The sequence below is a fragment of the Martes martes genome (genome assembly GCF_963455335.1).
Source record: "Martes martes genome assembly, chromosome: 15".
NCBI lineage: Eukaryota > Metazoa > Chordata > Mammalia > Carnivora > Mustelidae > Martes > Martes martes.
The window spans coordinates 33492026-33511692 of record NC_137903.1 but is presented as its reverse complement, the minus strand read 5'-3'; the positions used below and the strand labels follow the sequence as shown (position 1 = coordinate 33511692).

General features: G+C 40.5%; 1 protein-coding gene across 1 annotated transcript in view; it reads right to left on the bottom strand.

The window, feature by feature from the left end:
- The window catches only part of CR1 (complement C3b/C4b receptor 1 (Knops blood group)), a gene marked incomplete at both ends in the record, with an annotated part of 93130 nt that overhangs the window by 29570 nt on the left and 43893 nt on the right, over window positions 1–19667 (bottom strand). The window contains 5 exons of the mRNA XM_080824493.1: window positions 4403–4630; window positions 6604–6689; window positions 7888–7990; window positions 8093–8269; window positions 8988–9386. Coding sequence (XP_080680619.1) covers window positions 4403–4630; window positions 6604–6689; window positions 7888–7990; window positions 8093–8269; window positions 8988–9386 — 993 coding nt within the window. The remainder of the gene's footprint in view (window positions 1–4402; window positions 4631–6603; window positions 6690–7887; window positions 7991–8092; window positions 8270–8987; window positions 9387–19667) is intronic.

The following is a 19667-nucleotide window of genomic DNA, read 5'->3' as shown; positions in this document are numbered from 1 at the left end:
CTGGAGGTTCCCACGGTACCTTAGCCAACAATTTGGGAAAAGCAGCATCCACTAATCTTTTGTCTGTAAAGTGGAATTGTCTGTTTATATTTACTATAATTGTTGACATATTCATGATTAGATCTATCATCTTATTATTTGATTTTTATTTGTCATTCCTTTCCTATGTTCCTTATGCTCTTCTTTTTCGCCTTCATTTTGATTATGAATAAAGATTTTATTTATTTATTTAAAGAGCCACCCAGGCGCCCCTGGACCATATCTTCTTTATCCATTCATCTGTTGAAGGACACCTTGGCTCTTTCCACAGTTTGGCTGTTGTGGACATTGCTGCTATGAACATTACAGTACCTATGGCCCTTCTTTTCACTACACCTGTATCTTTGGGGAAAATACCCAGTAGTGCAATTGTCGGGTCATACGGTAGGTCTATTTTTAATTTTTCAGGAACCTCCAAACTGTTTTCCAAAGTGGCTGCACCAACTTGCCCTCCTACCAAAAGTGTTAGAGGGTTCCCCTTTCTCTATATCCTCTCCAACATTTGTCGTTTCTTGTCTTGTTCATTTTTGCCATCCTAACTGGTGTAAGGTGGTATCTCAAGGTGGTTTTGATTTGAATTTCCCTGATGGCTAATGATGATGAACATTTCTTCATGTGTCTGTTAGCCATTTGCATGTCTTCATTGGAGAGCCTTCAAGAACTGGAGAATCAACAAAAATTAAGCCTAGCCCATGCAGGAGAAGGGAAATAATTAAGATTAGAGCAGAGATCAATGAATTAGATACCAGGCATATAGTAGAACACATCAACAAAACTAGAAGCTCGTTCTTTGAAAGAATTAATAAGATAGATAAACCACTGGCCAGACAAATCCAAAAGAAAGGAGAAAGGACCCAAATTAATAAAATAACGAATGAAAGGGGAGAGATCACAACTAACAACAAGGAAGTAGAAACAACCATCAGAAATCATTATCAACAGGTATGTGCCAATAAGGTAAGCAACCTAGAAGAAACGGGTGCATTTTGGAAGCCTATAAACTTCCAAGACTGAAACAGGACGAAACTGACAACCTGAATAGACCACTAAGTAGTAATGAGATTGAAGCAGTGATCAAAAACCTCCCCCAAAATAAGAGTCCAGGACCTGATGGATTCACGGGGAAATTTTACAGCAAAACATTCAAAGAAGAAATAGTACCTATACTCTTGAAGCTGTTTCAAACAATAGAAACAGAAGGAAAACTTCCAGACTCTTTGAAGCCAGCATTACCTTGATCCCCAAGCCAGGCAAAGACCTCATCAAAAAGGAGAATTTCAGACCAATATCCCTGATGAATACGGATGCTAAGATTCTGAAAAAGATCCTAACTAAGAGGATCCAAGAGTACATTAAAAAATTTGTTCACCATGACCGGATGGGATTTCTCCCTGGGATGCAAGTTTGGTCAACAACTGCAAATGAATCAATGTGAAACGATACATTAATGAAAGAAAGAACAAGAGCCATAAGATACTCTCAATAGATGCTGAAAAAGCATTTGACAAAGTACAGCATACTTCCTTGATGAAAATTCTTCACAGTGTAGGGATAGAGGGTACAAACCTCAATATCATAACAGCCATCTATGAAAAACTCACAGGGAATATCATTCTCAATGGGGAAAAACTGAGAGCTTTTCTGCTAAGGTCAGCAACACAGCAGGGCTGTCCACTCTCACCACTGCTATTCAGTATAGTACTAGAAGTCCTAGCCTCAGCAATCAGACAACACAGAGAAATAAAAGTCATCTGAATCAGCAAAGAGGTCGAACTCTCACTCTTTGCAGGTGATATGATATTTTATGTGGGAAATCCAGAAGACTCCAGTCCAAAACTGTCACAACTCATATAGAAATTCAGTAAAGTGTCAGAATCTAAAATCGGTGTACAGAAATCTGTTGCATTTCTATACACCACAACAAGACAGAAGAAAGAGAAATTAAGGAGTCAATCCCATTTACCATTGTACCCAAAACCATCAGATACCTAGGAATAAACCTAACCAGAGAGGTAAAGAATCTGTACTCAGGAAACTATAAAGTACTCATGAAAGAAATTGATGAGGACACAAAGAGAATGGAAAAACGTTCCATACTCATGGATTGGAAGAAGAAATATTGTGAACATATCTATACTACCTCGAGCAGTCGACACTTAATGCAATCCCTATCAAGATACCATCAACTTTTCTCAAAGAAATGGAACAAATAATCCTAAAATTTCTATGGAGCCAGAAGAGACTCTGAATAGCCAGAGGACAGTTGTAAAGGCAACCAAAGTTGGTGGCATCACAATTCCAGACTTCAAGCTCTACTACAAAGCTGTCATCATCAAGACAGTATGGTACTGGCACAAAAACAGACACACAGATCAATGGAACAGAACAGAGAGCCCAGAAATGGACCCTCAACTCTATGGTCAACTAATCTTTGACAAAGCAGAAAAGAATGTCCAATGGCAAAAAGACAATCTCTTCAACAAATGGTGCTGGGAAAATTGGACCGCCACATGCAGAAGAACAAAACTAGACCATTTCTTTACACCACACACAAAAATAGACTCAACATGGATGAAAGACCTCAGTGTGAGAGAGGAATCCATCAAAATCCTTGAGGAGAACACAGGCAGCAACCTCTTTGACCTCAGCCACGGCAACCTCTTCCTAGAGACATCACCAAAGGCAAGGGAAGCAAGGGCAAAAATGAACTATCGGGACATCATCAAGATCAAAAGCTTTTGCACAGCAAAGGAAACAGTCAACAAAACCAAAAGACAACAGACAGAATGGGAGAAGATATTTGCAAATGACATATCAGACAAAGGGCTAGTATCCAAAATCTGTAAGAACTTATCAAACTCAACACCCAAAGAACAAATACTCCAATCAAGAAATGGGTGGAAGACAGGAACTGACATTTCTGCAAAGAAGACATCCAGATGGCCAATAGACACAAGACAAAGTGCTCAACATCACTCGACATCAGGGAAATACGAATCAAAACCACATTGAGATACCATCTCACACCAGTCAGAATGGCGAAAATTAACCAGTCCAGAAATGACAGGTGTTGGTGAGGACGTGGAGAAAGGGGAACCCTCCTGCATTATTGGTGGGAATGCGAGCTGGTGCAACCACTCTGGAAAACAGTATGGAGGTTCCTGAAAAAGTTGAAAATAGAGCTACCCTATGACTCAGGAATTGCAATAGTGGGTAATTACCTTAAAGATACAAATGTAGTGATCCGAAGGGGCACGTACATTTGAATGTTTATAGCAGCAATGTCCACATTAGCCAAACTATGGAAAGAGCCTAGATGTGCATCAACAGATGAATGGAAAATAAACATTTTAAATGCTTTGCTAATCAGGAAGATCCTAAGCTGGCAGGTCCCAAGGCACTACTTATTTACCGATCAGTGGGAAAGTGATTCTTTAAATGTAGACCTTCAGCCTTTAAACAGGATCACCCGTATTCTCTACCTGCAAACTGCATCAGATGCGAGTACCACCCGGTTCTACAAAGGACCACTTTGGTGCTGTCTGTCCTTATTGGCACACAGAGCTGGTATGGATAAGCACAACCATGAAAGAGCTCCAGATTGTCAGGTATTGTCATTTAATGCCAGATAATATGTAAAAATATGTAAAAAGAAGGAGTTGCCAAGAGCACAACCTAGAATTTTACTTCTCTAGGGCGTCTTGAGTGCCTCTTGCTAAAAGTGAGATGAAGGGTCAACAAAACGTTCCTTAGAAGGAACAAAAGCAATACAAATGCCTGCCTTGGAATTTCTTTAGTTATTTCCATCGCATCAAATCTAAAGTAAAATACAGCCATCAACACGTGCTTTTTGCTCAGCACACCCATCTATCCAATAAAAACACAACACGAGCTCCATGCCCATTAGGGAGCTCGATGTGGGGCAGAACTCACAACCCTGAGATCAAGACCTGAACCCAGATCATGAATCGGCCACTCCACCCACTAAGCCAAGCAGGTGCCCCAAAATACAACTTGTAATAGAGATGGTACGACAGAGGGGTTTTCTTTGGCATTTGTTTTAGTGCTTGAAAATAGTCTCTGTAAAGTCTGGGCCTCACTGATTCTTCCCACTGTCTCCCTGCTTCTCTTGTCACTATCCCACATTCCTCACGCCAGCGGGAAGGGCCATCAGAGTACCCCCAGTTGGGACACAGCAAGGTACATCTAGAACCCAGCTTCCACTCTCCCAGTAGGTAATTCTGTGTGCCTTACTTTTATAAGAAAGTCACGTTCCCAACCAAAATGACTGTCCCCATAGAAATAGGGAGATTCTCACCCAGATATTCTGATCTAGATGAGACATAGGGAAATATGCACTGACCTGCAGGACCAGCAAGTTCGCAGCGAGGGGCAGGGCCGCTCCAAATCCCGTTCCCTTCATCATCACTTGTGCAGCGGAGGGTGCTCTCGCCGATGAGGTTGAAGGTCATCCCTCTGGCTGGGTGGTGGTCACACGTGTAATTTATTTCCTTTCCATAGGGAAAGTCTCCCTGAGAAGGTCCAGTGTGGTGCCCATTAAGGATAGAGGGAGGATTTGGACAAAAGATTTCTGGAAAAAACCGAAGTGCTATAAGTTACATCAAAATGTTGATATTTTAATCTGAGTTGATCCCTCAATTACGGGATGCTGTGACTGTGTTGCCCATTAAATAATTAACTTTCAAGGAGAGTATGAACCACAAAGTAAGTATATAAGGTCTCTGTTGAGATGCTTCTAAATGAAATGACACTGAAATCAAAGCCCAGAAGGGACTTAATCGTCCGGAACTCCTGGGAGTGTGAAGACTTCTGAATGACTGAGAGCTCTTTCTTTTAAAATAGATAAAAATCTTCTTAACCCCATTGAGAAGAAAATCATCCATTTAATAAGAAAATTATCTATTAATTCAACTGGACTTTTTGAGGACCTACTCTGTATAAAATACTATTTTAAGTTCAAAGTAGAGAAAATCTTTTTTGACATCAAGGATCTTCACACCAGAGAAATCTTTCACAATATATTATACATTTACTATTTGTCTATCACTGATTTAATCTCTTCCTGATATACTCAAAACCAAAAGATGTTTATAGTAATGCCATCACAATGAGTGAATCATCTTAGTGTTCCTATGCATGGATCCAGAAGGTGCAGAAATGTAATGGCTTTTGAAATATTTATTGGTTTTTACAAAGTTTTTTTTTTTTTTTTTCTCATTGAAGAAATGCACATTTCTTTTTTTGAGTGTAACTCTCTGGAGATACTCCTTCCCCTTTCTGCTGTGATCTGTATTTGGGAAGAAGGTACCGCAACTTGAACGAATTATGAATAATCAAAAGGTGGATTGTTTACACTCTAGTAAGTGATTTTTGGTGTATCTGGGTCCGTGGAAGTATTTTTTCTTTCTTTCCCTCACGCTTCTTAACTATATTCCAGGAAAGTTAAGATTTTCAAACAGTTGACTTCCAGATATGAAGGATGTAATTATCGAGTCTCATTACATAAATCAATACAAAATTTCCAAACACTTTTAGAGCAAACTATTCCTTTGAAAACCCTCTATTATACACAGGTATTTTTCAACAGCCATGATCAGAAGATGAAGCAACTCCTGTTTGATTTCATGAGGAAATACACGGGCAGACTGACTACAGTAGCAGTGTTTCTGTATTTAACACTTTACATTTCTGTCCCCTTAAAAACAAGTATAAACAACAGGAAAGCAAGGTCCAAGTCTGTCTCTTTTACAGGTGTATTCCCAATGTCTCATTGATTGCATTACCCTATTTTTTTCATAATAACACTTGGTATTACTTGAAGTAGTCTTTGTGTTTGCTTGTCATTATTTTTAAAGATTTAGTTATTTCAAGGTGGAGGGGGAGAGAGAAAGGGCAAAAACTGGAAAGGCAGAGGAAGAAGGAAAGAGACTGAAGCTGACTGAGCTCAGCTCTGAGCCTGATGTGGGGCTTGATCCCATGACCCTGAGATTGAGACCAGAACCAAAACCAAGACTCTGACTCTCAGCTGACCTTGCGCCCCAGGCACCCCTGTTTGCTATTTTTTGGTCTTTCCCTCTACACAAGAATAGAAACAACATGAAAGCAGGGTGCTAGTCTGTTTTGTTTACAGGTGTATTCCTGGTGTCCTGAAGGCTGGGTGGCACATACCCGATGCTCAAAAAAATTTGTCAAAAGAATGAGGCTAGGAATGAATGCTGATGGAGGCAAGGGTACAAAAACTACCCTTTCGACAGGAAACATGTTATAGGCTGTAAATCTCCCTCTTCTATGAAGATTTCTCTCCATTTGTAGCACACATTATGCTTATACACACTTACAGGATGGTCCCCCACACATATGATGCTCAGATATATTTCCCCCAGAAAGAGCCCTTGCAGCAAAGAAAGATGTCGATCCAAAGTGGAGATCAACAAAAGGGGGCAAATATTAGGTAATTTTATAGGCAAGACACATTAAAGGAACAAACCAGCAAAGAAAACCAGGAGGGAGGTGCTGACCTGAACAGGCATTCCTTGTACTCACCTTCACACACAGGAGCACTGTCATTCCAAAGGCTTTCCATTTCAACCAAGACGCAGTAACTAGCAGAACTGCCCTTTAGGTGGAACCTGAGGAACGAAAGCAGTGGTGGTGGGGTGAGCGCACCGTTTCTCTCTCTCCTTCTGCTGAAATACAGTTTAGTGCCTGAGATAAATGCCAGGTGAAAAAGCCCAGGTCATCGGCTTTCTCAGCTGCCAGAGGCTCTGAAATCAAAACATTTGCAGGATTGCGGTTTCCAGTGAGGACGGAGCAGTGACAACGGTCTCTGGTTGTCAACCATCACGGGGTCATCTGTCCATCCTGCCCCCTGACCGCTCCCTGTCTGTCTCTGTCAGCAACTCTGTTCTCTAGGGCACACGGTAGCACTCTCCTCTCCTGGTACTCAGGAGGAAGACAACTCCCGATTCAAGTTGGTAAATCTGAGAAGGTGAGGAAAGACAGCAGAGGCTGCTGTTTTGGGCCAACACATTGGGAATGTTCCAGAACGACACCTTTGGCATATCCCCATTATTGATGAGTTAATGCAAATTATCTGGGGAAGGAAGGAAAAGGTGAGAAGAGAGGGTTCTTTGGAGACCAGTGGCTGCCTGGATTGCCTCCAGGGCTTTGTTGGGACAGATATTTGCTGCCTGCAAATATATATGGAGGACAGCTGCTCTGTCGTCCATGCTTTTTACCCGGCACTGCTGTTGGAACACAACACCAAGGTCATTAAGATTCCCGTAGAGGGTTCACGACATTACTGCAAACATGAGCGAAGGTCTTCATACTCCTGCGATACAGCCTAACACTAATTAGCTGACATAAAACTAGATGGAAAACTATTCCTATTGATGCTTTGTTCCTATTCCAAATTCCACTATTGACTGGTTTAAATTTTTCTTGGCACAATCCCTGCATATTACTTGTAATTAACTTTCTTTGACATCCCAATCGTTTTGTAAACAACCACTATGCAATATTTATCCTTTCATGCCTGCAAGTTACTTTTCATTCATACAGGTAATGTTTCACCTAAATATCCAAGATTTCTTGTTACACTTCTGCTGTTCGGTGCATTTACTGTTTTCCCTTTTCAAGCAGCTGTGGCACTTGGTTCCATCTGGTTCCCACCATACTTCCCAATCCCCGTTTCAGGTATCAGTCCTTTCTGGTGCTTCTTTGCCATTAGGCAGCTTGCTCTTTGGGTAGACCCCCATTGGCCCCGGTGTCAGCATGGCAGCATCGAGTCCTGAGTCCCCCGTCTCTCTGCCAGGTCATACTCACCCCTCATCACAAACGAAGGACACTTTCGCCCCAAGCTGGAAATTCAGTGGTAAGAGCACACGGCCATTAGGGAGTTGGTCCCGGAAGTCTGCACATGATTTCGCTAGGATAACAACAGCAACAATCAGAACAAGAAAAAACAGAAGTAAGATGGTCATGTGAGGACGGAAAAGACTGATCTGCAAGGAGATGACAGTGTAGGCACCTGTACATCTTGGGGCTGCTGGGCTCCAGTCTCCCTGGGGCGTACAGCGCAGAGACGCCGCCCCTCGGAGATCATAGCCGGGCTCGCAGCTGTAGGACACTTCCTGCCCCGGGGAGAAATTGGCCTGGTTTTCTGCACTGTGCATTCCGTGCAGAATTTCTGGAGGCAGCTGACATACTGTGGAAAGAACAGGTGCGAAGGACCAGTCAGTGATGGAGAAACGTCTTTTACTACATTCTAAACCTTCCGAGGAGTCCCAGGCTTATCATTAAAGGGGAGCTCCGATGTACCAGAGGAAATCAAGTGATGCTCCTGGCCCCTCCTTTTACCGTTATGTAAAATCAGACAATGAAGGGATGTGCCCAAAGGCCTCACACCTAGTAAGAGGCCAATCACTGGAGCTGAGTTCTTCCTGGCACAAGGTCAAATGCATGAGCAGGCCCCTGAGGGTGCTTTCTCCAGTGCTGGCCAGTCTAATGGAATGACTAGCCCTGCCATAAAGGAGAATTGTGAAGGGTAGACGAGATAAGGCGTTGAAAGTGCTTATTGCACTTTAAAGTTAAAGTGGTTATTGCACAGCTGAGTAGAAAGTGCACCTCAGCCTTCAGGATATCGGGGAGATACTGGAGCTTGTATTTTGCTCTGAGGATGCTCAATATGAGAGTCCCAAAGGTCTCCTTCCTTGATTGATGAAGCTCCTGCTTTCAAAGTGAAGGCACATATACGTACGTGCACACTCACACACACACACACACACACACTCTTTCATAATTCATGCTTCATCTCCACACATTGTTCCCCCCATGCATCCTTCTCCCAGAACGAGCACTGACCTCCTGATCTCCCTGCAACCCATGCCCTTTGCCAGTCCCTTCAAAGCCTCAGTCAGACTCACCTCGAGAGCAGCTTGGCAACTCTGGTCCCCATTTGTTTTGGGCTTGGCATTGCACGCTGGAGGGTCCTTTCATGACAAAGCCGGGCTCGCAGATAAACCTCACGGTTTCATGTAAGGAAAATAAGGTCTTGTTCTCAGATACCCTCACTGCATTGTCGATGTCTGGAGGTGTGCACTTGTTAGGTATGATGCACTGAGGCGGAGGGCCGCTCCATATGCCAGCGCGATTGTCTTTGCTGGTGCAATATATCGATGGGTTGCCCACAAGCTCAAACTGCTTTTTCCCTCTCTGTCCGGGATGGCAGCGATAGGTCACCACGGTTCCATAGGGAAAATCTTCTCTGTAGAGGTTAAGGACATTTCCGTTGGCAATGGCTGGGGGTGGCCCACAAAGAATCGCTGAGAAAAGAGATGGCAACTTAAATAATAGTGGATCCAAAAAAAAAAAAATAGTGGATCAAACAGCTCGTCAGAAATGCAATGAGCAGAACTCGTTTTGCATTTGTTACTGGTTTTTAATCTTTGTTAACATGGAGATACATGTCTACAAGATTGTGATTTTGGTGGGCATAATAGCATGCCTTCTGCCTTTCCCACTTATACTATTTCCTATGAGCATATGCGTTTTTGAAAACAATTTACGTTCCTTTCGTTTTAGAGCGCTCTTTGATGTATTATCGCACCGCAGTGCACACAGGTTTGCTGTACTCTTTTCCGTTTGCCTTCTTCTTTCCCAGTTTATTAGCAACTCAGGAGAGCATCCAAAAAAATAAAAAGACCCTCACTGAAAGAAAAATGGAAGGGGAGAGAAACAACACAGATACACCAGTGTAGGAAGTAGAATTCAACATAGTTGCAAATGTATAAGAAAATTACATGAAAGTGTAGACTAATGTAATGTGAAACGTTTTGAACCTGTAAATGATATGAATAAAAATAGAAATTACCAAAATTCATTCAAGAAAATTAAAAAGATGAAAAGGACAAGGAAATTTGTCAGAATAGAGAAATATTTTACATAAATGCTCTATCAAGTTACTTTCAGGTAATACACACTTCCAAATGTAATTTCAAATGTTTCATGAGGTGTAAAAGATAGAAAATTTACCAACTCATTTTTTCAAGGTGAAGTTTGATATCACAACATGATACCCCTATAGACATGATCATATATTAGTCCACAAAACATCTTGAACACATTTGAAAGTGTAGTTGGAGGACATAGTACATTGTATTACTGTAATACTATATAACTAGAACTAAGTAATTTTATCCAAAATTCCCAAACACATGAAATTAAATATAGCATGTTTTAAGGTTCCTGGGTGACCTAGCCATCTAAGTGTCCAATTCTTGGTTTCCACTTGGGTCATGATCTCTGGGAGCTCTTAGGATTGAGCCTGGCATTCTGAGTTGTGCTCTGTGCTCAGCTGGGAGTCTTTTTGAGGATTCTCCCTCTACCCCTCTTACCCCGCCCCAACTGGCTCTCTCTCTCTCTCTTTAAAAAATCAACTAATCAATCTTTACAAAAGTAAATAAAAGTAAAAATTCCTAAGAAGGCTTCTCTTTCTGGTAAGGGGAATCTTAATTAATTCAAATTAAAAAATCACCCTACTTCCAGTTCCTCCCCCCAAGAAAGACTATAGATGCTGGGTAAGTGATAAAATGTATCTGTGAATGTATCAGATATCTGATACACTAGGGCCGCATTACTGGACCATGATGTGATAGGAGACAACAATCCAGGTGGGAGTCAAGCATGTAGCCTGCTTTCCTGCTGGAAGGTGAGCTGAATCAGGAGGGGGCATCTGAGTGGGGAGTAGACCTGTGATCCTCTCATGGAGTCGAGGGAAAACACTGGAGTCCAGGTCTTGCCCTGTGGAAGCCATGGTAACACCTTCGGACGAGTCCTGGGACCTCAAAGCCATGGGCCCTGAGTCTCAAGATTACTGCAGTTCTGCAAGTACTGTGAATGGCCCAGAAAAATAACAAAATAACAGGGTCTGAGCTGAATGAAAGTGGTGCCAGATGGCTCGTGTCCCCAGGTTTCTGAAGAAATATCAACAAAGATCCTTTCAGAAGAAGGTTTGTCATCTAAGACCTCGAATTCATTTCTACAGAAAGGTTTTCAAATGTAATTCCTGACATACAATCAAGGATCACCAGGTACTCAAAGAGAGAAAATCCCATGAAGAAGAGGCAGCAGACTCACTGACAATAGAAATGGAACCGTTAGGACCCCAGATACGGGAGTTGTTACTCACAGATTGGAAATAGTTATGTTTGTCTCTTTGAGGACAATGTATACGAAACCTAAACTTTTGCTAAGGACTACAAATCATTAAAAACAACGGGTCAAGTTTTGAAAGGAACCCCATAAATTTTTTTATCATCATAAAATACAGTAACTGTAATTAAGAAGCTGATACAATTAACAGCAGGTCAGACACAGTTTAACAAAAATCAATGAATTGGAATCTAGGACAGAAGGAAATCTCCAGAATAAAACACAGAGAGACAAGAGAATCAGAAATAGAGCAGAAAGAGTAACAGACTTACAGGATAGAGGGAGAAGGCCTACCACAATGTGTAAGTGAATCCCACAATGAGAGGAGAGAGATAGCAGATCACGGACATTGGAAGAAATGACAGAATTTTCCAAAACTGATGAAAGACATCACTGAACCACAGATACAAGAAACCGTACAAACTGAAGCAATAGAAGTACAAAAAAAAAAAATCTTTACCTAGAAACATCGTAGCAATATTGTAAAAAATCAAGAGTAATGAATTTTAAAAGCAGCCAGAAAACAGAGATGACAACTTTTAAAAACCCATACTTAGAAAAATGTTTAAAGAATCTATCACCTTGAGACCTACAATATAAAAATGCTAAAAGATCATTTTTTTTTAGATCGAAGGAAGACAGTGGTATAAGGCACTGATAGAACTGTCATATGGAGGACGGATAACAGAAATAGTTAATATGTGGATAAGTATGCATAAATACTGTTTTCATAAAAACAACAATTGTGTCTTTTGAGACATGTAAAAGTACACAAATTAACACAGTGAAGGAGAAACAGGATATGATCATCTCAATAGAGCCACAGCGATAAATTAGAATCCACACTCATGAGAAATGTTTAGGTATAAAGGGAATTTCCTTAATCAGATAAAGAATGTCTCCCCCAAATCTTCAGTAAACACCATGATTTATGATGACTATTCAAAACTCAATATCATCTCTTCCATTCAGCATTGTACTGGAGTTCTAGCCAACACAGTCAAGCAAGAGAAATAAATAAAAGATACAAGAAAGAAAGGGATTAAACATAGGATAATTATTTATCAGCAACATGATTATTTATGCAGCATATCCAAAAGAATATACAGATAAACCATTGCATTTATAAGTAAATTTAGCAAGATTGCTGGGTCCAACGTCAAACGATTGCATTCTTAAGAAACAATTAGGAAATGTTACATTTTCCAAAGTTACATGTCTATGTTTACATCATTTTCTAAAATGTAAATTGGCAAATATCATGGAGAGAAATTAAAGAAATTTCATAAATGGCAAAATATGTTCATGAATTTACAAATCAAAAATGTAAATATGTTAGTGGTCCACAGATTGAACTACGGAATCCATAGAACGCCAATAGAAACTTGAGTAGGTTTCTTTTTGGTGGAAACTGACAAGCTGATTCTAAATTTTGTCTGGAAATGCAAGGGTCAAGAATTACCAAATAAATCTTGGAAGAAGTACATGGTTAGAGGATACACCTGCAGGTATCAATTCTTAATATATGCTATAGTCATGAAAACAGTGTGATAAATCAACCAGTGGAACAGAACCTCTCTGAAATGAGACCCACTCATAATGTCACCTGATTTAGGGTATTACACTATTGCCCTGTGATCTATGGGAACCAGTCTTTCCTTTTTCTTTTTCTTTTTTTTAAAATATTTTATTTATTTTTTTGATAGACAGAGATCACAAGTAGGCAGAGAGGCAGGCAGAGAGAGACAGGAGGAAGCAGGCTCCCCATGGAGCAGAGAGCCGGATGCAAGGCTCAATCCCAGGACCCCGGGATCATGACCTGAGCCGAAGGCAGAGGCTTTAAACCACTGAGCCAGCCAGGCAGCCCTGGAACCAGTCTTTCTTAAATGGTTTTTTAAATAAATGCTATGAGGGTCACCTGGGTGGCTCAGTGGGTTAAAGTCTCTGCCTTCAGCTCAGGTCATGATCCCAGGGTACTGGGATCGAGCCCCACATTGGGCTCTCTGCTCAGCGGGGAGCCTGCTTCCTCCTCTCTCTGTGCCTGCCTCTGTGCCTACTTGTGATCTCTGTCTGTCAAATAAATAAATAAAATATTTTAAATAAATGCTATTATAGCAACAATGTCCACAATGGCCAAACTATAGAAAGAGCTGAGGTGTCCATAGACAGATGAATGGAGAAAAAGGATGTGCCATTGGGCAGAGGAAAATAAGTCAATCAGAGAAAGACAATTATAGTATGGTTTCACTCATATATGGAATATAAGAAACAGCATGGAGGATCATAAAGGAAGGGAGGGAAACTGAATGGGAAGAAATCAGAGAAGACAAACCATGAGAGTCTCAACTCGAGGAAACAAACTGAAGGTTGCTATTTTGTTTTTGTTTTTGTTTTTGCAGGTGTCATTTTATTTCTCATAATGTTCTAATAGCCAACATAATTAGCTTTTGATATAGTGTTCAACGAATCATTAGTTGTGTATAACACCTAGTGTTCATTGCAATACATGTGCTCCTTAATAAACATCACCTGGTTACCCCATCACCCCACCCGCCTACCTTCTGTAACCCTCAGTTTCTTTTGCAGAGTCCAGAGCCTCTCATGGTTTGTCTCCCTCACTGATTTCTTCCCATTCACTTCTCCCTACATCCCCAATGGTCCACCATGTTATTCCTTATGTTCCACATATGAGTGAAATCATATGATAATTGTCCTTCTCAGTTTGACTTATTTCACTTACCATAATCTCTTCCAGTTCCATCCACGACGATGCCAATGGTGACTATTCATCCTTTCTTTTAAAGGCTGAGTAATAACCCACTGTATATATGTACCACATCCTCTTTATCCCATTCATCATTTGAAGAACAACTTGGCTCCTTCCACAGTTTGGCTATTGTGGATATTACTGCTATGAACACCGGGCGTTATATGCAACAGATGAATTATTGAACACTACATCCAAAATTAATGATGTACTACATGTTGGCTAATTGAATTTTAATTAAAAAAAAGATATTAGATGAATTGCCCATCCATTAGGAAAAACAAAGAAACAAAATGAGCAAACAAATTCCTTGACCAGACTCTACACCATACAAAAAATTAATTTGAGATGAATCACAGACTTAACTTGAAAGATAAAATGAGGGGCAAAGTTTTCTTATGGAGAACACAGAAAGTAGTGGCCAGAAGGAATAGACTTAGGAAGTCTTATTAAAGGACACTAGTAAAGTGCACATTTTCTACCATCAAGAAACATCATAAGAAAGCAAAAGGATGAGTTTTAGCCTGGAAGAAAATATGTGTGTTAGGCTTATTGGAAAATCTGAGATTGGATAACGAATTCCTCAAAGCCATAAAGAGATACACAAACTAGCAAGATTGGAAGACAGTTTTGAACAGGCACTACACAAAGATATGAAAGGTGCTCAGCATCCTCAGTCTTTTGGAAAATGCAAATGAAAGCAGCAGTGAGCCACCAGCACAGCTAAAATTTAAACATGTGATAAATACCAGGTTGGCAGAGATTTGAAACAGCTGGACTTTTCATATGCCTCTGGTGCAAGAGTAAATTTGTCCACTCACTGTATAAAATCTTTGGGCAGGATCTATTAAGACTGACCACATTCATACCCAACAATTCCACTTATAGAAATGTCAACACTGTTTACATAGAACATGTAAACGTTTTCTCCAGCTGTGCATATATATAAACATTTGAATATTTACATGTGTGTATATGTGTACATTTATTGCCTATGCATAGGCCTAAAATACTACTGACATATAAACAGCTGAATTTACAAATTAATTGTGAAGTTCACACAATGAAATATAATACAATGAAAAAGATCCAGTTAATCTTACATGCAACAATGTGAATCAATCTCCGACACATATCATTTAACAGAAGCTGGACACAAAAGAGTACATGCTTTTTGAGTCCTTTAATATAAATTCAAGCAGAGTCAAAACTAAGCTTTGGTGATAGAGGCCCAATAAATGGTCACTTTGGGAAGATAGTAACTGAGAAAGGGCATAGGGGAGGCTTCTGAGGTGGTAAAACGGGCTAAATCTTCTCTGAATGCTGTTTACATGCGGGTGTTCACTTAGGAAAGAGTCATTGAAGTGAATGATTAATATTGCGTACTATATTATGTGTATATGTATATACAGATGTACATATCTATCTATCTATGTATAGATATATATAAAGTCTATGGGGTATGAAAAGATACACACACACACACACACACACACACATATATACATGTAGTCTGCAGTGTATGAAAAATATGGTAGAAAAAAGACTTCCCAACAGCATAAACGCCAAGAGATATGGCTTCATGGGTGAATTATTTTCAGATATCTATGGAAGAAATAATGCTAGTATTACCTAAACACTTATAGGGAAACAAATATATGGAAAACTATCAGCCAGCTTTATGAAACCATCATAAGTTTGATATAAAAGCTCCTAAGGTCGGTTGGATGTCCACCTTTGGTTCGGGTTATGATCCCAGGACCCTCAGATCAAGCCCTGTGTTGGGTTCCCTGCTTAGTGAGGAGTCTGCATTCTCCCTCTCCTGGTCCCTCTGCTTATGCTCTCGTGCTCTCTCTCTCTCTCTCTCTCTGTCAATAGATAAAGAAAATCTTCAAAGAGAGAAAAAAAAACCCTCATAAGGGGTTTTCCAGGGAAAAATACTACAGTCAAATCTCTCTAAAAATCAATAGGAATGGAACAATAAAAGAATTCTAGAATTATTGGTGCTGGTCTCACAACCGCATGAATACCATAAAAATCATTAAATTTATACTTTAAAAGAGTAACTCTTATGATACATAAATTATATTTGAAAAACATCTAAAATATATTATGTGTATTGAACAACATAAAAGAATGATAAAATCTTATGACCAAGTTGTTTTGTTCCAAGAAGGTAAGATTAGAATTCAAAATCAGCTTGCTTTTCAAAAAGTAATGAAAACATTCCCACCAACAGTGTAAGAGGGTTCACCTTTCTCCACATGCTCTCCAACAGTTGTTGTTTCTTGCCTTGTCAATTGTGACCACTCTGACTGGTGTAAGGTGGTATCTCAATGTGATTTTCATTTGAATTGCCCTGATAGCTAATGATGTTGAACATTTTTTCATGCATCTGTTAGCCATTTGTATGTCTTCTCTGGAGAAGTGTCTATTTATGTCTTCTGCCCATTTTTTGTTACATGGTTTCACTTATTTGTGGAACATAAGGACTAGCATGGAGGACATTAGGAGAAGGAAGGGAAAACTGAAGGGGAGGAGAATCAGAGGGGAAGATGAACCATGAGAGACAATGGACTCTGGGAAACAAACTGAGGGTTTCAGAGGGAAGGAGGTGAGGGGCATGGGTTAGGCTGGTGATGGGTATTGAGGTGGGCATGTACTGAAATGAGCACTGGTGTTATATGCAAATAATGAATCATGGAACACTACATCAAAAACTAATGAAGTATGTATGGTGACTAACATAACATAAAAAAAAGTCGTGAAAACAATTCATTCCACTAAGAGAGTAATGGAGAAACAATATGATTATTTCCAGATGCGTAGCCAAAGTGCTTGATAAACTTCAACATGACTTAATGACAAAAAATTCTTTGCCATGAAGAATATTAGGGAAATCCCTATCCCTGAAAATGGGGATCTACAAAAAGCCTATAGCAAATACTACCTTAATGGTGAAATATTTCAAACTTTCCCTTTGAGTGGGGGAACAAGAGCAGGATACCCTGTGTCCCCAACCATATCAAATATGTTAGTGGTGGTCCTTGCCAGTGTATGAAAGAAACAGGGAGGGAGTGGAAGGGAGGGAGGCAGGGAGAGGAGGAGGGAGGGGAGGAAGAAAAAAGAGTCCGTTGGTTGGTTACTTCTAAGCGCATTGAAGACTTTAACTGAAAGAAAGTGCTTTAAATTCCCACTCAGGGTCTGCCTCTGAACGCTTCTAGTATCTGCCCGAAAAGACACTTGCACTCTGTAGCTACAGAGCCCAGATTTCTGAAGAACAAATCCAACATCTAATCCTGTGGCTGGATTCCAAGGTAAATTGACTTCACAACTTAACAGCTCTCTTATGTTAAAGTCTGAACATTGATTGGGAAAAGGAGGACTCTAAAAATTGAGATGGAGAGGGGTGCCTGGGTAGCTTAGTTGTTAAATGTCTGCCTTTGGCTCAGGTTAGAATCCCAGGGTCCTGGGATGGAGCCCTGCATGGGGCTCTTTGCTGGGCAGGAAGCCTGCTTCTCTCTCTCCCACTCCCCCTGCCTGCTTGTGTTCTGTCTCTTACTGTCCCTCTCTCTGTCAAAAAAGAAATAAAATCTTAAAAATATAAATAAAATTTGAAATGGACATACATGGACAGATGCTAAGGATGCTGAACACCTTGTACCTGGAAATTCTGCTGAGCCTCCTTTGCTAGAAGCAGCAGCCCCTCCTCCCCTGTGTGAGGAGGTAAGCCTCCCTTTGTCCAAAGAACCTGTAATGACCTGTCCTGAGTAGCTGCCCTGGTAGGGTTGCCAGAAGAACACAGATGTCCAGTTAGATCTGAATTTCAGAAAAACAATGAAAGCTACTTCTAAATATAAGTATATCCCAAATATTGCAAGGCACATATTTAGAATACAAAAATATGTGTTGCTGTGCTGAACTTCAAGTTTAACTGGCTATCTTGTGTTTTTGTTTACTAAATCTGGCAACTCGAATTTCAGGGACTGCTGATCTTCCTCAGGACCTACCCTTAATACTTCACCATAATTGTGGTTCCTCAACCTGATTCAAGTCCTGAAAGACCTGGAAGTGGAGTTGGGGTGGTGGTTGGGGGGGAAAGTGGGGGGTACCAATTAGGACCTGCAAGAAGGTACCCCCTAAAGAAAAAGAATTAAGATTGTGAATTCACTGTGTTAGAGGGTGACCTACACTAAATGAAGCTGCAATACAGGACCTTTCTTAGTGTAGTCCTGAGGAAGAAATCCTATGGCTTAGGGACTTAGGAATGCCAGAGTGGACTTATGGGAGTCCTGTTCCTCCACTCCTTAACTATGTGCCTGGGGGGTGGAGTGTTCAAAGAGAGACCTTTTATCCTTTCACCCAAGGCTTTGAGAAATACATTCCTGGGGAATTTTCCATATTCTTGACAGACTCTCTGATGGCTATTCTCTGTAGGCTGGGAATGACATTGGTGACAATTGGGAGTTTTGTTATTGCTCTGGGTTTCCTGAATTCAGTGGAGACCAAAGGACCTCAGGCTGGCAGGAGCCAAGTGGCAGCACTTAATAGCCAGAGGCAACTGAAACAGAGATCAGAGTGACTTGCCTGCAGAGATCTTTGTCCCTGGCTAATTGTTGTAGATCCCCTAAAACTGAAAGAGATGAAGAGTGCAGTTAAATATTATTTAATGGCTACAAGCGGAAAAAATCTACCTCTGATTGAATCACTGAAAAAAAAAATTATGGTTATTCATCAACCATTTCCCAGACTTGGGAGCCTATGGACAGACTCAGAGAAGCTCAAATGAATAGAAGATAGGATGTTCTTCTTCTTTTTTTAAATTTTTTTTTAATCATTATCTTAAGAAAGCATGCTGCTACACGGGCAGAACATATACTGAAGTTTCGTCCCACCTTCACCAAGGAGGCTTGAAGCCATTCACCAAAGATTAGCTATAAGAAAGGTTAGAGAATTAGAAATAAAGATGAAAATCTAGGAATAGATATAGGTGTATTACCTTTAAATAAAGAGATCTAGCCAGAGTACTGTTTTGTCATCTGATTTTTTTCACATAAAAGTTTTTTTTTTTTCAAAAAAAACCTTACATATTTATATATCATCCTATGTCCATGACATCGTGTTTCTTTGTTCTTTTGTTTTTCTTATTTTTAACTGAATAACATTCCAGTGTATGGATGTAGTTCCTCTTCTTCCTCTTCCTCTTCTCCTCCTCCCCCTCCCCCCTTCATCTCTTTCTCCTCCCCTCTTCCTCCTCCTGCTCCTCCTCTTCTTCTTCTTCTTCTCCTCCTCTTCCTTCTTTGTCATCTTCAAGTTCTTCCTCCTCTTGAGCCTCCTCTTCTTTTGTAAGTAGGCTCCAAGCCAAGTGTGGAGTACAGCAGAGCGCTCAAACACACAACCTTGAGATCAAGACCTCAGCTGAGACCAAGAGCCAGACATCTGACAGAACGAGTCACCCAAGTGCCCCTGGATGTATCTCTTCTAATTCTGCGTGGCTCGATTTCATGTTTCTTAGGGAATTCTCAATAGTCATTCTTAACACGACTCTTTCCTTTCTGTACTTTCCAATCCATAGTTGGAAACATTTAGGTTACCTTAACAGTTTTGCTATTATGATGAATGAAGC